A 24,991-nucleotide genomic window follows, 5' to 3' on the forward strand; every position below is an offset into this window, starting at 1 on the left:
TTATGGACACTTTCCCTGCTTCTGCTTTGAATGTTTAAGGACTTAGGCCAAAAAGGGACTTAGACAGTTTTTTTGATTATGCCCCTCCACAGCTTTAACCACTGCACCACACTCGCAGAACAGTCCAAATATTGCTCTCTGGGAGAAGAGATTTGATTCAAAGCAGTCACTTTCTCTCAGTTCCAAGCAATCTCTTTCTCTTGACAAGGCCCTGTTTTGTCTGATGAGCCTTTATCAGGAGAAGGAAAACTCACTAGTCAAGATGATATCAACTGATGTTTAGAACATTTCGGTGTGTGATTGTTTTACTAGCCACAGCTCATTTTCTGTTATTACGGTAGTTCTTTTTTTAAAGTGTGTTCTAAACATCAGTTAATATCATCTTGACCAGTGAGTTTCCTTCTCCTGATGAAGGCTCACTAGCCGAAACATGGCCGTGTCGAGAGAAAGAGACTGTTTGGAATTGAGAGAAAGTGACTGCTTGGAATTGAGTCTGTTCTTGCAGAGAGCCACGTTATTATTTGGACTGTTCTATGCCTTATTAAAGGTACTTCGGACTCCATAGTGTTCCACTTTGTTCAAACCAACAAAAGTGGAACAGGTGTCTCTGGATGTAATGAGTCATCAGATTCAAAAGTTTATTATAATCAAAATATCATATAAGAACATCAAAATTAAAAAAGTCTTAAATGCAGACAAATCATGTGTTCAAGAAATATCATAATACACGAATTGCTCCCAGGAATAATAATTAAAACCTGACCCTACATGGACCGTGTTTCAGCAGAGCTTTGCTTTCCTCAGGGGTCCTGACAGATGTTGAAAAAATGAACATGAGCAATTAGGGTTGGTTTGACTCTACAGCTTCCTGGCATAAGCAGGAAAGTTTCCAATACATAGATGGCAGAGGCAATTTATATATATAAAATCGGATGTATCTGTGTGTGTGTGTGTATGTATGCATGTTCCAGCATAACTCTGAAACACATGGAGAGATTTCAACCAAACTGGTATACATATCACTTCTGGGAAAAAATTGTGGGGGTGGGAAGGGGGGTCACACACAGAGATACATCCGATTTTATATATATATATATATATATAGATATAGATATAGATGGAGCTACTTTGACCAATTGTGTGAAGCTTGGGGAATGATGTCACACAGTCATTTAACAGTATATGTTCCAGCATAACTCTGAAACACATGGGAGAGATTTCAACCAAACCTGGTATACATATCACTTACTATCTGAGAAAAAATACTGTGGAGGTGGGAAGGGGGTGACATGTGTTTTATATAGAATGGAGCTGCTTTGACCAATTGTATGAAGCTTGGGGAATGATGTCACACAGTCAGTTAACAGTATATAAGGAAGTGCAGCTGTGGTGGTATAATCACTGAATTTAAGTCTATCGATACTGGAAGATTGGGATAAATAAATAGCCAGGTAACGCCAGGTGATCATTTAGTAGTTAATACAACAAGAGGCTATTCTGACATCATGGATTCCATCTTCTGTGGCAGGAAAAAAATTATATCTGCTTATCTCTACAATCCCTTCTTCTCCCTCACAGATCCTCTGTGGTCATTCCATGCTTTCTTGAATTCACATACAGAGGAATATCACTTCTGTCTTTTCACTCCTGAAGGCAGAGGAATTGTGATCAGAGTGAAGCAAGATTATTACAGTAATATAAACCCAGAGGAGAGCTGAAAAAGGCAAGAGCGAAGCTGCAGAACAGTTTGTGCACCTTTGATATTAATGAAATCAAGAAAGCATGTGAATTCAAGAAAGCATGAAATGACAACAGAGGATCTGTGAAGGAGAACAAGGGATTGTAGAGATGAGCAATTGGATCCTTTTTCCTGCCACAGATGATGGAATCCATCATTGCAAAATAGCCTCTTATTATTCTAACTATTGCCTCAGCCATCTATGTATTGAAAACCTTCCTGCTTATACCCAAGAAGCTGTGGAGTCAAAGCAAGCCTAATTGCTCGTGTTCAGTTTTTCAACGTCCATCAGGACCCCTGAGGAAAGCAAAGTTCTGTTGAAACACAGCTCATGTAGGGTCCGGTTTTAATTATTATTCCTGGGAGCAATTACTGTATTGTAAGATTTCTTCAACACACGATTTGCCTGCATTTAAGACTTTTTAATTTTGATGTTCTTATATAATATTTTGATTATAATAAACTTTTGAATCTGATGACTCCTGTTACATTCAGGGATGCCTTTTCAACTTTTGTTGCTTTGGATTTATCAGTGTTATTGTAGAACATAGGTCAATTCCTTTTGCTTTGTGGCTCCACTTTGTTCAAAATGTGCAATATAACATATTTGCTTAGCTTGCTCCAGAACACACATAAAAAATTCAGTGACTTCCAAAAATGCAGATGACAACATGCTGGACAGACAATAAAAAAATATATATGTACTTATTTATTTACTTTTTTTTTGTATGTATGCACTTGTTAAATCAGCTGAAATATACTTTCTTATGTACACTCTTAGCTCTATGGGCTGTTGATCCCATTTTCATTATGGGGCAGCAAGATTTATTTTATCTACTCTTTATCCATTGTGGAATGATGAAAATAATGTGCAATCTGCTGTATAAAAAGGAGTGAGAATAAAGATGTTTCCTAGGATCTTAAATACTGCCATAAATACATAAGAGGAGTATAGACATTGAATGGTCATGTCTAGTAACAGTAATGTCCAATTTTCATATTTGGCCCAGCTGTATAGTGACTAGTGAGTGATAAAACCCTTTTTGTGCTAGGAGCTGCTGATGTTTCCCTTGTTCCACAATCTTCCCATTCTGGATTACTGCGATCTTGTCGGCATTCTGGATGGTAGATAAGCGATGCGCTATTACAATACAAGTGCGGCCTTCTCTGGCTTTGTCCAGTGCTTCTTGAACAACCTATGCAGTAATGATAAAAAAGAAGGTTTTTTAAAACTCGGATTACAGACCACTGACCTTTTGATGTTTGTCATCTACAGTATTCCTTGTATGGTAATGCAGCAACAAAACTCTATGAAATGACAGGTGAGTTTCCAGTAATGAGAGAATCATTTGCCACCAAGCACCATCAAAAGTAGTTTTGTTTTTTCAGCTTACATTATTTAAAGTGACAATGGCTACAGCAGACTAAGAACTAGGGAAGTCTAAATAAAAACATCTTTTTTCTTCCTGTTCCATTATTGCTGAAAGACATCCAATTTTTTGGGCCTGTCCAAAACATGCCTCCAACATGCTCTCTTACTAATTGGACAAACAGCAGTGAAAACCATCCTAATTTTCCATTTCAAAATTTGTGATTTAGACATTTTTGGAAGATGGACCTTTTTGGGCCATTTTGAAACATCTGGGTTGCTTCAACAATGAGCACTTACATGTAACTCACCTTGAGCTACTACTTAAACTAACAGACTATGGACTTTTCCTCCAGGAAATTGTCCAAACTTTTCTTAAAACCAGCTACGCTATCCACTCTTACCACAACCTCTGGCAATTGGGATCTCATTCACACCAAATTCTTTGGCTGTTTGTATTTTCTGTTATCCTGCTTGATTCTATTTTATGTGCCTCTTTTTTTTTTTTGTCTACCCAGTTTGAACAGACAAACCTAGGCATATGGACAGGCCTTCTCCAACAAGCACTACTGTATAAGCAAAATGCAGTGGCATACCAAGGGGAGGTGTTGGGGCCATTCTTCCCAAGTACAAGTACCAAAGGGATGTGCAGCCGGCACATGGAGACCTCCTGCCCTTCTCTGCTACTTTCCTGAACCAGCAGCAGCAGTAAACTCAAATGCAACCATCATGGGACCTTCAGGTACCTCCCCACAACTGCTGGTTCACTTCCTTGTTCTGGAGCAGAGCCAGCAGCCATGGGAAGATGAAAAAAGGCTCCACAATGGCTGCATTTAAGTTTACTGCCACTGCTGCTGATTTGGGAAAGCAGCAACAGTGGTGGGGAGATATTGGATGAAATTGAGGTAGAGAGAGAGAGTGAAGGGGGCAGATGCTGGATGGAAGTGGAGTAGAGAGAGAGAAGGGGCAGATGCTGGATAGAAGTGGGGAGAAGAGAGAGAGGGGAGCAGTTGCTGAAAGGAAGTGAGGAGAGGGGGAATAAGCTGGATAGAAGTAAAAAGGAGAGAGAGGGGGAAGGGGTAGAGAAAGAAGGCATATGCTGGATGGGAGGAGGGGATAAAGAAAGAAGAGCACATGCTGGATGGGGAAGATGACAATGAGATACGGAAGGAGGCTAGGGAAAGAGTTGGCAAACTGTAGGAAGATGCAGTGTAAAGAGGGAAATTGAGGACTTGATAGTAAGAAAGAATTTAATCTAGACCAGTGGTTCCCAAACCTGTCCTGGAGGACCCCCAGGCCAGTCGGGTTTTCAAGATAGCCCTAATGAATATGCATGACAGAGATTTGCATATAATGGAAATGCCAGGAATGCAGATCTGCTCCATGCATATTCATTAGGGCTATCTTGAAAACCCAACTGACCTGGGGGTCCTTCAGGACAGGTTTGGGAACCACTGATCCAGACAGAGGCAGAAAATAATGGAGAAAGAAAGTCAGGAGAGTTTACGGGGAAGGCAAAGCGAAAGACTCAAATTTCTCCTGTCATCTTCTCAGCAGCCAAGTTTCCAAGTTTATTCTATATTTGATATACCGACCATCAAGTATCTGGTCGGTTTACAATACTAAAATAGCATATTGAAATTAAGGAAAATACACAATTTGAAGTGTCTGTATACAAATGCTAGAAGCCTAAAAAATAAAATAGGAGAGTTAGAGTAAACTGCACCTTAGTAAACAGTCCATTTATTTACATGCTATAAAAGCCCAAGTATCAAAGGTGCAACTGTCCCACTGACAATGTCTAATTCACCAATCCAAATTTCTGCTGGACTCACATCCAATCAATTGCAGACCTTTGCTTCTTTTTAAAAGAATGCTGCCCATTTGATCCTCACATTCAAACCCTTTGGCTGCACAGAGTCCAATAGATATATCCATTTTTGTTCTTTTTTTCTGCCTAAGCAGATGCCGCCAATCTCCTCTTCTTACTGAATGTGGGCAATGTTCCAAAACTATACATCGGAATTTAAAAAAACAACAACAAAAAACCAACAAAAATCCTGATGTTGCTCCAAACAGTGGGAAACCAAAGGCTCCTCTAGATGCCACGTGTTTAAACATGATCTGTGTTCTAACAACTGTGTTTTAAGCATCCAAGGTGTCTGCCCCACATAAATCAACAAACAAGGACAATGAATAACGTAAATCACTCCTGAAGTAACGCAAGAAGCATTACTTCTCAAATAAAATGTCCTTTGCAATGTAGGATGTACAAACTCCTGTGTAAGTAAGAAGAATGAGCTCTTGAAAAATTACCAAATCCAACATAATGGGACACATGACATTTTCCACAGCTAGTGTGACCTATCAAAGAGTCTTGCTCCCTTTTAGAACCAATATCTCTCAAAACAGGGCATAGTAGGTCATATAAATTACTATTCTGCCCATAGGCAAACAGTATTGCACATCTGCAAAGCATGGATGTATCTGTAATGAGACTGACTGACTCGCTGAATCTGTCTGGACAGGAAAGTAAGTATATCTTGACACAAAAGAAAGAACATTTTCTGTTGATCTCACTCCCGATAACTCAAAAGTTCCTCTCTTGGATTAAACAAAGCCTGTTTAGCCACTCTAGAAGCCAGAGTTTTAGGCAAGCCCCTCTGTTCAAATTTTTTCTTCAGCCCCACAGCTTTATTTTCATATTCCAAAGTAGTACCGCATATTCAACAATAACGTAAAAATTGTGCATATGGTATATTGGAAAAGGATGCATACTATTAAAAGTCCAGTAGGGAGTTTATATCCATCTCCTTAGAAAATACAGTAGTCAAAAACTTCACTAATATATCTACAAAAGCAATAGATGCAGAATCATATTTCATCTCAAATTTAGGAGCAGAGTGATAAGCATTTACATAAACATTGAACATCAAAAGCTCATCCAGGGAACCTTTCCACGGACAAAAAATATTGTTTATGAAACGAATCCAGCAAATCAAATTCTGAGCAAACTGAGATTGATAAATATAGTCATCTTCAAAGGCTGCCATGAATAAATTAGCCACAGTGCGGTCAAACAATACCTTGAACACTACTGAGAAAATTGCTTTCCAGAAAAAAAAATAATTCTTAATAATTCGAACTCAATTCCGCTAGAAACTGTCGGAATTAAATGTGGGTGAGGGCGTTGATCTAACTATATTTGCAGCACATGGAGGGCTTCCACTTGCAGAATGGAGGTGCATAAGGATGATACATCAAAGGTGACCATAAACGAAATCTCTATAATCTTATCCTCCCAATGATGAAGTTTTTGCAAGAACTGAGTAGTGTCCCATAATAAAGATCTCACACCTCCCAGACAGGGTTGTAAATAGAGAGATCTTGTAAATTTATTGATGTCCAAAAGTGACCCTTGAGCTGATACTAACCGTCTACCAGGAGATCTATATAAGTCCTTGTGTATTTTAGGCAATAGCTAAAACAAAGGTACTTTTATATGGTTGGAAAGTTAAATAATTATATTCATGCTGTGTAAGGAAGTCTGATCTTTTACCTCGAATAGCTATTTCTAAAACAGAGCCATAAATGAAATCAGATGGGTAACCTTCTAAGGGTAAATAATTACTTGTATTCTGTATCTGGCACCACGCCTCAGCTAGATATTCTTGTCTACCCCATAATACTATGACACCCCCCTTGTCAGCCCTATGAATAACTACTGAGCTTTCTGCTCTTAGCTTGTCTGAGGCTTTTCACTCAAACCTCGACAAATTATGATGGTAATTCACTGATTTATGTTCAAGATGTTCTACATCTCTATGTTCTTATGTTTAAAATAAATTAAGAAGGAAGACCAAGGAAGACAAAAAAAAGGAAAGGGAGAGGAGAGAGAGAGATGCCAGATGACAGGGAGGAAGGAGGGAAGCAGAGGAGCGAGATGTCGGAGCATGGGGGGTGGAGGAAGGAGACAGATCGGCTACCTGATATGAGAGGGGAGTGAAAGGGTGAAAGAAAGAAATACTAGATCTGAGGAGAGGGAGAAAAAAAGACAGATGCTAAAAACCACCCGGGGGGGAGGGGGGGAGAGAGATGGAAGAGGGAAAATGCTAGGCCAATGGGGAAGGGGAGAGAAGAGAAAAAGATGGGTGCCATAAAACGGGGTGGAGGGAGAGATGGCAGGGGTAGACAGTTTCTGAAAGGGGCATAGAGAGAGGGTAGATGCCATATGGAAGGGGCAGAGAGAGAGGGCAGACAGTGGATGAAACGATAAGAGTGACAATAAGATTAGGAAAGTAGAGACCAGAGACAACAAAAGTAGGAAAAAATGTTCTATTTCTTTTATTTGGTTGTTTTGCTCTCGTATTGTAGCTGTGTTGATAAAGGTTTATAAATGGAAAATGGAATAAGGTGATTCTTTTATTGGACTAATTTTAATACATTTTCAGAGACCAAAACCCACTTCCTCAGGTCAGGACAGAATACTGTAACAGTATACTTTACTGACCTGAGGAAGAAGATTTTGGCCTCTGAAAACTAATTGAAAATGTATTAGTCCAATAAAATGGTATTATCTTATTTTCCATTTTATTTTCCCCATCATTTACTAAGTCACAGTAGAGGTTTTTACTATGACTTGGAGTGCTATATGCTCCGACGCTCATAGAATTCTATGAGCGCTGGAGCATTTAGTGCCCTGGGCCATGGTAGAAACTTTTACCGTGGCTTGGTAAAACAGGACCTTTATTTGTTAATTTGTAAAGTGATGATAGTTATTTCTCTTTTTTTTTCAGATTTACATCTGCTATTTTTATATCTTGCATAGTCTACAGGACTTGCATCACTGTTTCTGTGATGTTGCATTTTATGCAGAGTCTAGCTTCTTGGTGGTTCAGTTTAATTTTTGTCTACATATTTTTGTTTTTAGTGTGTGTTTACTTATTCCATACTGAGTGAGGGTGTTTGCATTCTGTGTGTATGAAAAACATGATTTCTGTTAGCATTGACTATGCAAGGTTGATCTGTACTAATCTGGATTGTTTAGTTTTACAATTGGTGTATTGATGCTCTAGTGCTCACTGCAATGTGTAAGATACTGCCTTTTCCTAGGTACACTCTTGTTGTGCAACTTATGGATTATTACTAAAAATCATGTTTTCATATAGAGGAGGAAGTGTTAAAAGTGATCTGCCCTGGGTGCCAAATATGCTAAGTATACCACTAGCAAAAAGCGCTTAAAAAAATGAACAGATTTGGAAATCACAGACTTTACCAATGTGCCTACTGTTTTATATACTGTGGTGTTGAGGAGAGCCTTATGGATTAAGAACAGAATTTAGGATAAATACATTTTTTTTCCTGCAGCAGCTATTCATCATCTTCAAATAAGCTGTGCCTATCTCTACATTTCCTTTACTAAAATCACAGAATATGGAACTCCAGTAGTGTATTTCTATTTGTCCAGGACTTCAGGAACACCTTTTTTAAGAGAGATGAGATGAAAATTTGCATATATTTATTTTTGGTTTACTGCAGTAATATCCCCAGTGCATTGTTTTATAACAAGTGCAACAGCTGGTATCGTCAAAAAAATATGAGGTTAAACGTTGCTTGCATTTGTATACCATGTTTGAGTTTTCCTCTCACATGTTTATTTCAAGACAGGCAATTCCAATTAAGTTCAAAAAAGTTCAAAACTGAGCCCTGTTTGGTCACCCCCATCACCTTGATACTTTTGATCTGTCACCTGGGAGACTGCGTCATGGAATTGACAGGTTTGGAGCATGATGCAGATCCCGGTCTTCATATACGAAACAGTACAGGTTGGTAAGGGCCCACCTAAAATTTCATCTCATTTATTTTAGAGTCCCTTTTACAAAGCTGTAGAAGCAATTCTCCCATGGCAAATGCACCAAAACCCATTATAGGCTTCAGTGCATTTGCCGTGGAAGAATTGCTACTGCGGCTTTGTAAAAGGGGTCTTCAAGTGTGTCTGGGGGGGAGGGGTATTGATTCCCAAGCCCTCCCAGTTGAAGACCTCTCTGCTAAAAGAATTTGCATGTCTGGTGGCCACTGGCACTGTCTCAGACCTGCCACTGTTCCTAGCCGCAAGCCCCTCCCTCCCTCATTCATGCTCAGTTTTTACGCTTGTGCAAAACTTAGCAGTTGTGCATGCAAACTGCGGCTCCAGGGCAGTGATGGCAGCTGCCCAAAATGTAAACTCTTTGGCAGAGAGGAGGTCTTCGGGGATCTCCATCAATAAAGGTATGCCATTTACCTTGGGAGATGCCAGGAAGGGGGGAGCAGAATTTAAATTTGACTTTGCTCTAGTTGAGGGGGCAAAGATTAAATTTTTGGCCCACTCACTTTGCTCTTGGATCTACCCTCTCTGGCCTGCTTAAATCACTCTGACTATCTACCTCCTGGAGTTTGCAGTCAGGGCTGAAGTTGTTCAAATCACGGCAATATTTAGTTACTATGCAGATAGCTAATTTCCATACACTTAGGACAGCTTTTCCAGACAGTGCTGTGACAGTCAATCAGCGGAACTATCTAGATCAGTGGTTCCCAACCCTGTCCTGGAGGACCACCAGGCCAATCGGGTTTTCAGGCTAGCCCTAATGAATATGCATGGAGCAGATTTGCATGCCTATCACTTCCATTATATGCAAATCTCTCTCATGCATATTCAATAGGGCTAGCCTGAAAACCCGATTGGCCTAGTGGTCCTCCAGGACAGGGTTGGGAACCACTGATCTAGATGGTGCTGTCTAATACTTGCCTCATCAGGACTTATCTGTTTAGCAGGTCTTAACGAGATAAGCCTTTTGAATATCAGCCCCTGATGTATTGGAACCCTCAAATAAAGTGACACGGTAACCATTACCATGGGAATTCTGTGGTTACTATGGTAATTCCTGTGGTAACAGGATCCTGTTGTCAATGTCGCTTGGTGCTACTATGGTAACAGTTGGCCATTCCATGGTAGTGCTGCGGGAATGGGAACTGCTTCCGTGGTAATTTTGTGGCAATGGGGGGGACCCAGGGCATCCTTCCCTTATGCCATCCCAACCCCCCCCATGCTGTACCTTATCATCCCTGGTGGTCTAGTGGCTTCTTCCAGAGTAAGAAAGAGCCCAATTCTTTCCTGTCCCCGTTAGAGCAAAGCCAGTCCACAGATGTTCAAAATGGCTGCTGAGACATCATGGGGCAGCCTCTCTAAGTCTCAGCAGTCATTTTGAACATTTTCATACTGGCGGTACACTAGCAGGGGCAGGAAAGAGTTGGGCTCTTTCCTGCTCCTCAAGAAGCCACTAGACCACCAGGGATGATAAGGTACAGCACAGGGGAAGTCAGGTCAGCATCGAGGTTGCATCACAGAGAGGTGTAGGTGGGAGAGGCCTGAGTACCCCCAATATTTTTGGAACCTCACATGACCTCCCTCCCTCACCCAAGGCTGGTGTTACCGGGGGGCGGGGGTGTCAAACAGGTCAACTGCCCCCCGTGGGCCAGCATGTTTCCCTGCTTGTATCCTTACCATTCTGACGCTTCCTTCTCCTTTGGTCTTCTTGCTAACAAAAAACATTTTTGTTGCAGGGGACCAACTGTGAAGCGTTGCCTGCAGCCTCCCTCCATGCTTTCATTTGGCTGTGGCCCTTCCTCAATGACAACTTACTGTTTCTGCCTGGGCGAACCGCGGCTGAAGGAAAGCATGGAGCATAGGGAGAGAGGAGGAGAGATGGACCTAATGGAAGGGCAGGAGGGAAGTGGGATAAGAAGATGCAAGGGGACTTCTGGCAATTTAAGTATTAAAACACTGCAATATATTTCCAGAATTCTGCAATTATTATTATGTTCAATATGTTGTTTTTCTGTACATTGCTTTGAATTTTTTTTTATACATACATACAGAGGGGCATAATCGAAAGGGACGTCTATGTCCGTTTTCGTCTAAGTCACAAGTCGTCCAAAGTAAAAAACAGCCTAGGACACATTTTAGAAAAATACGCCCAAATTTTTTTTCTTTCGAAAATCGTCTAACTATACGTCCTGCTGATCTGATCGTCCAAGTCGCTAAAATGTGTCCATCTTTATACCATATTTTCATCCAAGTCCAAAACACCTAGAACAAGCCCTGTTGGACGTGGGAGGGGTCTGCAAAGTTATGGACTGAACACCCAGACATGTCACCTAAATAGTGGGGTACCTTACAGGGCACTGCTGTGAACTTCACAAAAAGGGTGCCATGTCTTCTCCTCACTACAGCTCCCTTATAGGTCATGGTGAGCCCCCCAACCACCTCCAGAATCCCCTAGACCCACTTATCTACCACCCTAATAGCCCTTATGGCTGCAGGAGCCACTTATATGCCAGTACAAAAGGGTTTTGGGGGTGTATAGGGGAGTGCACATGTTTAAATATCAAAGCAGTGATATGGGCATGGGTCCTCCTCTCTATGGGTCCCTAACCCTTCCCCAAGATGACTTAAGCTGCCTCTGTGCTGGATGACTAGGCTTTCCTATGCCAGGTGGCCAGGTGATGATGGTCTGGAGGCTGAATTTTAAAGGTGTGATTAATATTTTTATGGGGGTTGGGGGGGTCGGTGATCACTGGGGTAGTGTGTGGGGGTCTGTATTATGTGTTTGCAGTGCTTATCTGGTGACTTTAGGTGTGTTTTTGTGACTTAGGCCATGTTTTAGATGGTCTAAGTCACAACGTCCAAGTTCCGTTGATCGTGGGCTGTATAACTTTTGGTTATACATGCTGTACGACTAAGTCTAAGCCGGCCCACGTCCCGCCCAACTCCTGCCCTCGACACTCCTCCCAAAACGCCCCATTTAGCTTTGGTCATTCAGCGGCACTATGTAGGCCTAGGTCATTTAGAAATACTTCCAAAACCCGTTTTTATTATTGGCAGTTGGACGTATTTGGGAAATGTTCGTCCAAGTGCCGACTTAGGCCGGTTTTTGGACGTTTTTCTCTTTCAATTATGAGCTCCATAATGTGCATAAAACAATTAGAAACAGAAGTACTGTGCCTTTTAAAAAAAAAAAAAAAAAAAAAAGAGTGGTGCTCATGCAGTGGGGAGCAGTATTCTTTTTAATCTGCACTAAACATCCAGTATCTAAATTTTATTTAGAGTAGCTATAAACTACATGCAAATAAGTAGGGAAACAAAGCATACAGAGTATGGCATTCTTTCCAACTTACTAGTGAGTGTTAAAATGTTTATTTACAATGCCCTAGTCTCATAAAATTACACAAAAACATTGTTTCTGCTTTGAGCAGGGAGACACGGGGAAGAAAATTAAGAGTACGGGGATGAAACATGCACTTCTCTGTGGAGATGGGAAAGGGACGGGAATGAATTTTTGTCCCTGTGTCACTCTCTACCTTCAAAGAACCCCAATTTATCTGGAAAAACACTACAATTTACAGACAGCTAAGAATAGAAGCCATATATATAGTAAGGAAAAGTAACAGTAAAAAGTGAAACCAGTTTTTACCTTCTCACTTTCTGTGTCCAGTGCAGATGTGGCCTCATCCAGAAGTAGGATTTTGGGACGACGAATGAGGGCCCGTGCTATTGCAATACGCTGTTTCTGACCACCAGAGAGCTGAGTACCTTTATCTCCCACACGTGTGCTATATTTCTAAATAAAACACAATCTGTAAATGAGTATAGTACAGAACACAAATATCTAGTCTCTACTTATACTGGGCAAGGGAACCTGAACACATGACTCATTTGATATCATTTGTAGTAAGCAGCCAAATGATAATGTACTTGATGAGCAAGCAGTGCTAGTGCAAGGGTTATGGGTGCCTTATGTGAACCTTCAGCCTTATACAGTAGACTCTCAGCTATACGGCACCTATGGGATTCGTGGATGCTGGATAAAGCACAGTTACTTACTGTAACAGGTGTTATCCAGGGACAGCAGGCAGATATTCTCACTGATGGGTGACGTCACCGACAGAGCCCCGGTACAGACCACTTTAAAAGTGCATTGCCACTTTAAGAATTTAAAAGTTTGAGATAGCCTGAACCGCGCATGCGCGAGTGCTTTCCCCCCTGATGATGGCATGCCGTCCTTCAGTTAAGATAAGTCAGCTAAGAAGCCAACCTGGGGAGGTGGGTGGGTTGTGAGAATATCTGCCTGCTGTCCTTGTATAACACCTGTTACGTAAGTAACTGTGCTTTATCCCAGGACAAGCAGGCAGCATATTCTCACTGATGGGTGACCTCCAAGCTAACAGAGATGGGATGGTAGGAGTATTGGCCTAAGAAAACAGATTATGAAATACAAAGTGGCCAAATTGCCCATCCCGTCTGGAGAAAAATCCAGAGAGTAGTGAGAAATGAAGGTATGAACTGAGGACCAGGTGGCAGCTTTACAGAGTTCCTCAATGATGTAGCTGTAAGGAAAACAACAAAAGCTGCCAGAACTTGAACTCTGTGGACTGCGACATGACTTCCCCGTGCCAATCCAGTCTAAGTATAGCAGAACGAGATGCCGGTAATCAGCCAGTTGAAAATCGTTCTCTTGAATATAGGACACTCTAACTTGGTTGGATCAAAAGAAATGAAAAATTAGGGAGAGAATCGCTGCGGCTTTGACATGTGAAATAAGGAGGTAAAAACCCCATTTACATTCCAAAGTATACAAAGCAAGTAGTCCCATATGAGAACGAGGTGTAGGAAAAAACACAGGCAGAAGAAGTGACTGAGTGAGATGAAAATTGACAATTTGTAGAAGAGACTTTGGACATGTACGCAGAACCACCTTGTCATGATGAAAAACTGTGAAGGATGAATCTGCTATTAATGCTTGTAATTCACCGACCCTCCTGGCAGAGGTGAGAGTAATAAGGAAGACCATTGTCCAGGCAAGAAACTCAAGATGAATTGATCCATTGGTAAAAATGGTGGCTTCAACAAACTGGAAAGAACTACAGTAAGAGCCCAGACGACATGAGTAGACTGTAGTGATGGTTTCACAGGGAAAAAATTCCATAAAAACCTGGAAACCCAGTGGAAAAGGCTATAGCCCAAACAACAGGAGAAGGTATGAGGTGTGGTTATTACACACATTAAAAACCCCTGTCATGAATCTAGAAATCAGAGGATAAGCAGAAAGAGGTTGACCCTTGACTGACAAAGGGAAAAAATGCAATAGCATTGAAAAGAAGTCTGAGAGATATAGGCTTGAGACTAGAATCAAACAAAAGAAGAAAATAATCTAAGATCAATGCCACCGTCTAGGAAGATGGAACATGCAGATAAAAAAGATGCCAGGAAAAAAACCTAGACCACTTTTGATGGTAACATAGTTGGTGAGTGGCTGGTGTCGTGGAGACATCCAGAAAGTAACAAACGGACTGAGAAAAATGTAAATGAAATGGACGCAGCCCGAGAAAAACCAATGTAGACTGGAATGAATCAAAGATTCCTGAGTCGGAGTGAGCCGAGTAGGAAATATTAGAAGAAGGAAATATTAGAAGAATATAAGGGCTCCCTAAAATTGAGTTGAAGAAGGGAGAACCAATGTTGCCTGGGCCACCATGAAGAAAAAAAGAAACATGGTGGCTGCTTCTCTCTTGAGCTTGAATAAAATGCTCAACATGAGAAGAAGTGGAAGGAATGCATACATGCCCGTCCAATCCAGGAGAAAAGTATCTGGTGCCAGATGAAGAAGGGAGTAAGTCTGGCCAACAAGTCCACTTGTGGAGCGCCCCATTGAGCAAGATGGATTGGAGAGTTGTAAAATGAGAGTCCATTCGGGAGGTTAAAGAATCCTGCTGAGATTGTCTGCTAGGAAATTCTGCTCCCCATGAATAGAAGCAAGAGCAGATAGCAAGTTGTCTCTCAAGTACATATGAGTAGGGCCTCCTGACACAACAGGAGAGAGCCCGAGCCTCCTTGCTTATTTATGTAGTACATAACTATTGGAGTGACTGTGCAAGAGAGGAGGACTTGAGGGCAGAGTAGATGATGAAAAAACCATGGGGGCCTAAAACATCTCTCGAGAAAAATGGATGTGAAATTTCCGTTCCTTGGCAGTCGAAAGACCTTGAGGCTGCAGATTGTCCATATTAACCTCCCATGCAGAAAAAGATGCATCAGTCATGATGACCATGCAAGGAGGAGACAAATAAAAAAGGGAGACCTCCGGATAGACTAGAGGAGATCAGCTATAATTGAAGCAACTGCACTCAAAGATATACATGCTTTGAGAAACGAGTCCTTGCCTAATACCACTGGAAAAACAAAAGCCCACTGAGGAGTACAAAAATGTAGTCTGACCCATGGCATAATAGAAACAGGAAAAGCCCTATTGCTCAGAAGAATAATCATGTGTCTGGAAGAAAAGAATTGAAAAAAGAAACAACTGCGGACACAGATGGATGAGCGATTGAAGGTAATTTTAAGAAGAAATGCTCTCATAAGAGTGGTGTCAAGGAGCACCCCAATTAAACACAGACATGAATTTGGGGTATGTAAACTCAAAACCTAAAGAAAATTAGATGGTCTGAGATGGTGCTTGAACCATTTCCCAAGAAAAAACAGCCAGGGAAAAACCAGATGTTTAGAAAAGGAAAAAACCCTGAAGGTCCTGTAATTGAATAGATGCGACCAGCATAATCAGACACCTTATGAAGAATATGGAAGCAAATGCCAGATCGAAAGAAAAAATCTATACTTGTAAGGACAACAACTGAGTTGAACTGAAAAGTATAGACTGGAAGCCGTATAAATTGGAACAAGTGGTGGCTGGAAGCAGAACCTTGAGGTCTGAATAAGGAGAAACTAGTCCTGAAGAACCTCTCGACTAGAAAAAAAGAGATCTGAGTTCCAGAAAAAAATGCAGTCCTCCGGTATACTTGAAAATCAATAGAAAGAAGGGATGAGAATCCCTAACTCCACTAATCGAGAGAATTTTTCGAGGAGAATCAGCAGAAGAAACAAGGAAGGATGCATAAGATCCCAACTAGACTCTCTTAGAAAAAGAGTCTGAGAGTAGAGAATGACACGAGGAAAAAATTTGTCCCCGTCACTGCCCCGTCCCCGGCCGACTATCCTCTGCACCGCCCCATCACCGCCATTCTCTTCACCGCCCCGTCACCGCCACCCCTTTCACCGCCCCGTCACCGCCACTGCCATCCCATTCACCGCCCCGTCACCGTCACCGCAGCACGCATAAAAGCCTCAAACAGGTATGATTTTATATACTTATCTTTATTAACGTATAAAGGAAACATTCTTTACAACTTTACAACTTAGTTAACTATACAAAAACAAAACACAACCTGTACTTTTAATTGTCCTTATTTTTTAACCCGTGGATGAACAACAAATCATCCACAATCTCTGGATTCAGTCTAGTTCTCCTTTCTTCCACAGTCCTTCCTTCCTTCCTTCCATTCTCATCTGCACAAGTGGGTTAAAATGCAAACCTGCTACCATGAAATCTGAATTTTAAGGGCATGCATTCATGCAATTGTGCCACAGCAAATGGACTTTGGTGCATTTGCCAAGGGAGAATCGCTACTGTGGCTTTGTAAAAGGGCCCTTACTGAGTGAAGTCCATAGTCACCTAGACCAGTGTTTCTCTCAACCAAGTTTCCCAGGCCAATCTCCACCCCTGACCCCCATCCCCATCATAATAGTAAATAGTTCTAATTGTAATGCAATTTCTTCCATTCATTTTTCATGTACACTACTGTATATAATATTAATTCATTATGGTAACCACAAAATTAAAAGAAACACAAAGCACACTGTATGCAGAGAAAATATTAATTAATATTTGTTTCATTTTTCAAAGAGGTCAAGACAGATGACTAAAATATGCAATTTCACTTCAGAAAAAACTATATAAAAATAGACAAATATAATGCAAAATATAGATAATTGATATAAATTCTCAAAACTGACACATTTTGATCACTAAATTGAAAATAGTCATTTTTCATACAGACTTTGCAAGATTAATAAATGGAGCATTCTTCTGCCTGCCAGTTAAAGGATGAAAAAAAAAAGCCTATAAAGTTCAAATCACAGCTTGACTAAACTCTAACTTTTTTGATTTCATTCTTCCTGGCTGACCACAATAAGCACCAAGGTTGGGGAAGGGGTAAAACGCGGACCTGATGGACCTCGCGGATCTAAACCCGTACCACCTTAAAAATCTGAGGTCCGTGTCGGTCCGTGGCGAGAGCAAGCAGAATCAGGTCCGACGTCCGTGCGTTTTTTTTTTCTCAAATGGTATACCACTACACTTGCTGCTTTTACTTGCTTCTGGCCTTCCTCGTTGCCGGGACCTGCCTACTTTCTGTTTCCGCGAAGGCAGGACCCGGCAGCGAGGAAGGCCTGAAGCAAGTAAAAGCAGCAAGTTGTAAGCTTCCCTCTGGGGCTCTATCGTGTGCGTGCTGGCTTCCTTTCTCTTCCCTCTGAAACCAGAAGTAGCATCCTGGGGAAGGGGGGTGGGGGGGAAGAGAAGGGAAGCCGGCACGCACACGATAGAGCCCCGGCGCGGAGGGAAGCTTGCAACTTGCTGCTTTTACTTGCTTCGGACCTTCCTCGCTGCCGGGTCCTGCCTTCGCGGAAACAGAAAGTAGGCGGATCCGGCAACGAGGAAGGCCCAAAGCAAGTAAAAGCATGCTGGCAAAAAAAGGCAGGCGTCAAACAAAATTTTCGGCGGCAAGTTAGTCCAGGAAGGAACATCGGCGGCAGCAGCAGGATTAGCTGGGTGGTCATCTAAATCAGCTGGGGAGAACACTTACTTGTACCTGACGAAGTGAAACGAGTGAATCCAAGCGAGGCAGCGACTGCAAACAAAATTCAAATCCTGGGCTCGGCTCCGAAATCCAATCGCTACTGCTGCACTACAACCCATTAAATATCAGGTGTGGCAGTAGCGATTGGTCCTCTTCTTTGAGCAAAAAGAACTGACCAATGAAGAGTCTGTATATTAGGGGGCGGAGTCAATGCGGCAACGAGCAAGTCGGGTAGAGAGTTGAGGAGACAGACCACATGGTGGAGACAAACATGGCCGCCGGAAAAAATCTGACACCCGGTCCCGAACCAAAGACTCACGGTGAAAACAAGGTAAATAGCGGTACATAGAAGGGGATACATTTGCCTGCGGGGACAAATCTTTTCACCGTTTTTGCGGGCGGTGAAAACTTTTGTCCCCGTGTCTGCGGCGATTTGGCTATGGAGTCTCCATAGCCCGCAGCCAAACCGCAGCCACACCGCGGCTCTCTGCGGGGATCGCTCCCCGTGTCATTCTCTATCTGAGAGCAGGGTGAAAACATTAAGTATATAAAACCTGCCATATGAAGAAAACTCAAAGAGCTAAGGGGCTCATAATAATAATAAAAAACCTCAAACGTCTAAAAAGTGGCCTAAATGGGTACTTGGACGATCAAAAAGCCTGATCGTCCAAGTACCCATAATCAAAGCTGGTTTTAGACGTATCTAAAACCAGCTTAGGCCTTTCCCTTGCCTCTAAACACATAGAGCAAAAAGAGGCAATTTTAGAGGAGGGGAAAAGGCTGGAGGTGGGCCGACCTAGACATAGGCGTACAGCAGGTATAACCAAAAGTTTAGGCAGGTTGTCTAGTCGGACTTAGACCAAGTCAAAACAGGTATAAGTCCTGAAAAAGTGGCCGCTGAGCTGATCGCTGCAATGGATTTAGGGAGGGAAGGAACAGAAAGGGAGAGAAGTTGGACTCAAGGGATGGTGTAGGGGGGATAGAGATACTGGATAGGAGGGTTATTGGAAAGAGAAAGAGAGAGATGGTGGAGAAGGAGGGAGAGATGCTGGATGAAAGGGAGGTTGATAAAAAGAGAGATGGTGGATCTGGGGATGGTGGGGTCCATCGCTGCAGCTGCGGGGATGGAGATGAAAAAAAGGAAAGACACCAGACTTCCGGGGGAATGGAGGGAAGGGGAGGACAGAGATGGAAAATGGATGGTTAGCATGGAAAAATAGGAAAAGGAAAAATGGGCAGGAAACCCTGGCAAGCGAGTTATCAGAAGACAAACAAAAAACAGAGCCTGGGATCAACATGATTTGAATAATGACCAGACAACAAAAGGTTACAATATGTCACATTTGAAATGTGTATCATAGAAACATAGAAGATGATGGCAGATAAGGGCCATAGCCCATCAGGTCTGCCCACTCTACTGACCCACCCCCAAGTCTACTATCCTAGGGATCCCAGTCCTGGTGACAGGTTCCCTTGGCTTAACCCTCTAAGGGATCCCACATGGGCATCCTGCCAGAGCTGGTGTTAGACCGCGAATGTGAGCTAGGATTTAACAGGAGAGGAAAAGTCTTTTTTGTTTGTTTATTTTGTTTGCACTACGGCGCCAGTGTAGGTAGGAGAGGGTATAGGTGGTGGGGTGGGTGAAGAGGCTACAAAATAAACCCACCAGGCCATTTGAAAAAATCACTCAATTGGGCAGGAAAATCGAATCGAAAAATTGATTCAATAGTTCCCGATTGGTCGAGACACCTGTGGTGTGCTGACCTGGTTTGTTTGCAGCTGGATCAGGGGCTCAGGCTTCCCTGCCATTCTCTCCTCTTACACAGGGCCTGACTGCGCTCCAGGACCGGGCCACTTTGGTCGTACAGCTTGGCTATTGAGCGCATGGCCTTAGTCTGCAGAAAGCAGTTACTTACCCTAACAGTTGGTATCCAGGGACAGCAGGCAGATATTCTCAACATGTGGGTGACGTGCAGCATTCGCAAGCTCTTTGAAAGTTCTTCAAGCAAGTCTGCTTGAAAGGCTGTCCGCTACGGGGCTCCGTGGATGACCTAGATTTTATCTCTGATGGACTCAATAATTCTTTAAGGTTCTTCCCACGTGAATATGAACTACGAAGGGTGGTATCTTTAAATATGTCCAATGTTTGCATTATTTTCCAATGCTTCTTGATAGTGCGTGTGATTCTTGGACTAGCATTGGTATATTTTGAAACGAAAGTGAAGATATTGTCCTTGTGATGATCCTTGGGTTGTGGATTGAGTAATAAAGTTCGGTTGTTGTATTTTGCCCTCCTGTATGACAAATTCAGATTTCTTTTATGATATCCTCGACTAGTGAGTTTATCCTTAAGGAATAATGATTGAGATTTAAAGTCCCGATCTGTACTGCATATGCGTTTATAACGTAAGAATTGAGAATATGGTAAACTATCTTTACAACCCTGTGGATGACAACTCGTGAAATGTAAGAAAGAATTGCGATCTGTAGTTTTATGATGTACTTTAGTTATGAAACCTTCATTAGTTTGTGTGATACTAACATCCAAAAAAGAAATATTGTGGTATGAATAAGTATATGTGAATTGAATATTCTCATTGCATGTATTTAACCACTTGAAAAAGGCGAAAAACTAATCTGTATTACCCGTCCAAAGAAGGAAAATGTCATCAATGAATCTGTGCCAAGATTTAATTCTGCTGTCAAATGGAGATGACCATATCCATTCGTTTTCAAATTGATTCATAAAGATGCATGCAATAGATGGAGCAAATGTAGCACCCATGGCTACTCCTGACAGTTGGATATAAAGTTTTTCCAAAAACAAAAAAATAATTTTCCTGCATGGCCAATCTAGTTAATTGTAAAAGAAAATCGGTTGGTACCAAATGAGGACGTGGCCTGGAATCCAAAACCTGTCTAATAGTTTGTTTAAGTATATTTTTCATAGATATTTTTTATCATTGATTATGCAGTTATTGACTAATGCTATTTTGGGTCAAAGCGACAGTTGTTTCAGCCAGTTTCGTGGCTGTTGATAATATCTCACGGGTATTTATAAAATAAGCAATTATCATTAGTAACTCTAGAACCAGTGAGTAATCAATTTATGATCGGACGGTTGCGGTACATATCAGTATGTTTCACTATGGGTGCAGAAATCAAGCAGACACTGCTTTATCATGTTATTTCATTACTAAAATCCATGGGTCTTGATTTGCCGTCAAAATATTCATATAATGTTTTTTCTCTCTTATCTTTAGAATTTGTGAGCAATATTTAATTTTTACTGGCATCACAACAAGCTCTATTGATACCCCCGAAGAAACCTGTTGGAGCGAAACGGATGGTCATTAAGATAAGTGCGTGATGTTTTGAAGCCACATGCAATTTATTAGTGAATTTCAATATAGAGCTGCTGGTTCCTTTATGCTCAATTGCAAATAAGAGAGATTTTGATATGAAAAACTTTGATAATTTATCACTATATTTATGTATAATCACAACACATATTTAATGAAAAATAAATTCACATAAAAATTAAAAAAATTATTCAGGGGTTTTTGACCAGTGATGAAAACCAGCCCAATTGGTTATGATCTGTTTGATTATAGTCCAGGAGTTTTTTGAGGTCTTTTTTCCTCTGTTTTAAATTTACATTATATGTAATATCGAGTGCTCCACATTATTTGTTAATCTCTGGAAACAGGGCTGGCCATTAGCTCTCTGTGGATTCAGTTTGCTGGTCTTTCTTGTCTTGATCCTAAGCCTCTGAGAGACTCTTTGGCTGCTCATCTGGACATTGTTAGGTTTCTTAGGGGCACCTCAGGGCTTTGGCTTCCACTGTGGCTATCCTATCTGACTTGGAATTCCAATCTAGTTCTCTGATCGCTAGCTTGTCCGCCCTATGAGCTTCTGGAGCAGGCATCTTTAATGGATCTCATTGTTAAGACAGTTTTCCTGGTGGCCATAACTTCAGCCCACAGAGTTTCCAAGCTTCAGGCTTTATCCTACAGAGATCCTTTTCTTCAGATTACGGATCCCAGTGTGCTCTTGCGCACTGTTCCTGCCTTCCTTCTGAAAGTGGTCTCTAGTTCCACATCAACCAGGAGGTCCGGCTGCCTACTTTTATTCCCTTAGGATAGAAAAAACAGGACCAGGAGCTGCAGTCGCTGGATGTGCACAGGCTTTTGTTGTGATACTTGGAGGTCACGAACGAGTTTCGGGTATTAGACCACCTGTTCGTACTGGTGGGTCCTGCCCATAAGGGAAGGCTGGCTTCAAAAGTCACCATTTCAAGATGGATCTATATTGCTTTTCTTCTGCCTGTATTGGTGCTGGTAAAAAGTCCCCACTTTCTGTGAGGGCTTATTCCTGTAGAGGCATTTCTTCCTCTTGGGCAAAGTTGTCGGCAATCTCTTTGGAGGAGATTTGCAGGCTGCTACCTGGTCCTCTTTGCATACTTTTACCAAGTTTTATAAGATCAATGTGGAGCCAAGCAGAATGCTTTTTTTGGTTCCTCCATTTTGGCAGCAGGCTCCTCAGACCTACCTTGACTTTATGGGACTGCTCTGTAATGTCCCACTTATCCAGAAATAGAGCGGGATTGTACAAGAACAAAACATTAGGTTCTTCCTTTTGTTAATCTTCTTTCTTGTAAATCCACACTCTATTCCTGGAACCCACCCTGAGAATTATTCATCAATTGCCTTGATAAGTACTATTAAGCTGGACTTATAGTTTCTTGACCAGTCTTTCTAAGAGTATTATTTGAATATGTTTTGCACTTTGCCTTGGGGGCCCAAGCTGTAGCACCATCCTCTGTTAGTGCAGGCTGTGTCTCCTCCTTTCAGGTTTATACTGTTTAATACAGTAGACTCTGTTAATCGGAACTCAAGCAGCCAGAACTCTCAAGCAACCAGAAACAACCCCCCCCAAAAAAAAAAATTAAAGAAATTCTGTAATACTTTAAATAAAAATGAAAATAAAATCAATTTCTAGTAGAAATTTAAGTGTAAACTTGGCATGCCATACCTGAGTATGTCCACGTTTTGCCTACCATATGTACGGTAGTTTGTCTGGAACAGTATGGCATAGTATGGGGTATAGTATTAGTTAGACCTATTTTTAATAGTAACTCTCAAGCAACCAGAAACTACATTTATTCAGCATCTATCAATCCCCACAGGTGCAGGTTAACTGAGAGTCTACTGTAACCTGTTTCAATTGTTTATAATTGTGAAGACTTTTCTTGTTATGAGCAGATTAGACTTATATGTTGGGAAGTTTCCCATGTATCCCTCCCTTTTGTCTATATCCTCTATAGGTTTGACTGCCTGCTTTTGCACGAACTGGTGACCAGAGGACAATCCTGAGGTATAAGGGGAGGGTCAGAATAATTTATGTAAATGAGGCTTCCTACAAGCAGTCTCACGACATGGGATGTATAAGCCCACATGTCCAAGAATAGAACATGAATTTACAAGAAAGAAGATTAGCAAAGGTAAGAACCTAATCTTTCATTACACCAGGCCTATGGTTGGGGTAAATGTGAGCACATAAATGTGGGCGTGCTGATACCAGGTTACACTAATATTCTATAATGGAATCTTGGTGCCCAGGTGCTGTAATAGAATATAGGCTCTATATGGTGACTATAGCAGTCCGCAGAGTGCTTATGGGAAAGCTTCCAGACGAGGTGGTCATCAAAATAGTTATAAACCCTACTAAATTATTCCTTTTGCAACGTGTCCCAAAAAAAGAAAAAGATGGCGAAGCAGTATTTTCTGGGTCGAAGATTCATTTGAGGTGGCATATGCCATGTGCTAAATAGCAGTTCAAACTAATTTTTTTTTTTTTTTTTGGTATCAAGTTCCATGAATGGAATTAAGACGTTGGGGGTATCCTGAAGCTTAATTCTCAGTTTGCATTATTGAAGTTGATTTGATTCTTAATTCTTAATGGCCATGCTTAATAAAAACAATTTTTGTTTATTCTACCTACTCTGATGTTGTAGAGCAAGTCTTGTTTTAAATGCCCAGTATGACCGTGTCATAATGTACGTGTCCTTTTTTTTTTTTTAAACAAAAATAAACCTTTTTGTATTAAAAAAAAAAAAAAAAAAGAATATAGGCTCTGACCATATGGCACTGGTGTGCCTAAAATTGCCCCCTTAGCAGCTGAAGCATATTTTAACATGAGAACATAATGAAAAGGTAACTTACATCTGGCAGACATTCGATGAAGGAATGTATGTTGGCTGCTTTGGCTGCATTTACAATCTCGCCCTCTGACACCTCTCTGCTGTTATCCCCATATGCAATATTCTCCTTAATGCTGCAGTCAAATAGTATGGGCTCTTGGGAGACAATGCCTATCTGGGCTCTCAGCCACTGGACATTAATATGCCTCAGATCATGGCCATCCAGTATCTAAAATGATTAAACATGTCATTGAAAACCAGAGGATGGCAAACACTGTTTTTCCTTTATGACAATAAGGCCCTTACTGGTGATTTACACATGTTTAAACATGTATAACCCATATTTGGGTAAAAACAGAGGTGGCAGAGCAGTTTTAAATGTCTTTGCAGTGGGAAAGGAAGAAGGGTTACCTTCGAAAGATCATCATAAAATGCATTGAGTTAGTCCAATAAAAAAGGTATTACCTTATTTCATTTGTTTTTTTGTTTTATTTCTTTATATTATCAAGATAGGAAGGAAAATATTGTCTTAGGTGGGGAAGGGGACATAGTTTCTCTCACACACACAGAAGCAATCCAGTTTAAAGTTCCTTGCCCTAACACAATTAAAATGCCAATTTTCACTCTTGGCTGTCAGAAAAATAAAACCCATCACTACTTACTATTTCTCCTGCAAGGGCATTGTAGAATCTCTCCAGCAGTTGTACTGTTGTACTCTTACCGCAGCCACTGCTGCCTACTAAGGCGAGGGTCTGACCCTTCTTCACTTTCACATTTAATCCTTGAAGAACTTTCACATCTGGTCGGGTTGGGTAATTAAACACAATCTCTTTAAATTCCACGTTACCATCAAAGCTTTCCTGAAAAACCAAACAAAAAAATGAGGAGCATTTTATAA

At 41.3% G+C, this 24,991-nt stretch overlaps 1 protein-coding gene across 1 annotated transcript in view; it reads right to left on the reverse strand.

The window, feature by feature from the left end:
- Positions 1–2,429: 2,429 nt before the first annotated feature.
- ABCB1 (ATP binding cassette subfamily B member 1) overlaps positions 2,430–24,991 on the reverse strand; it is a 356,266-nt gene continuing 333,704 nt past the window's right edge. Inside the window, exons 25-28 of the mRNA XM_033931220.1 lie at positions 24,756–24,953; positions 24,116–24,322; positions 12,617–12,763; positions 2,430–2,934 (exon numbers count right to left, since the gene is read on the reverse strand). Of these exons, the coding sequence (XP_033787111.1) occupies positions 2,734–2,934; positions 12,617–12,763; positions 24,116–24,322; positions 24,756–24,953 (753 nt within the window). The 3' untranslated portion in view covers positions 2,430–2,733. The remainder of the gene's footprint in view (positions 2,935–12,616; positions 12,764–24,115; positions 24,323–24,755; positions 24,954–24,991) is intronic.

This window comes from Geotrypetes seraphini, chromosome 2 (assembly GCF_902459505.1).
Source record: "Geotrypetes seraphini chromosome 2, aGeoSer1.1, whole genome shotgun sequence".
Classification (NCBI taxonomy): Eukaryota; Metazoa; Chordata; class Amphibia; order Gymnophiona; family Dermophiidae; genus Geotrypetes; species Geotrypetes seraphini.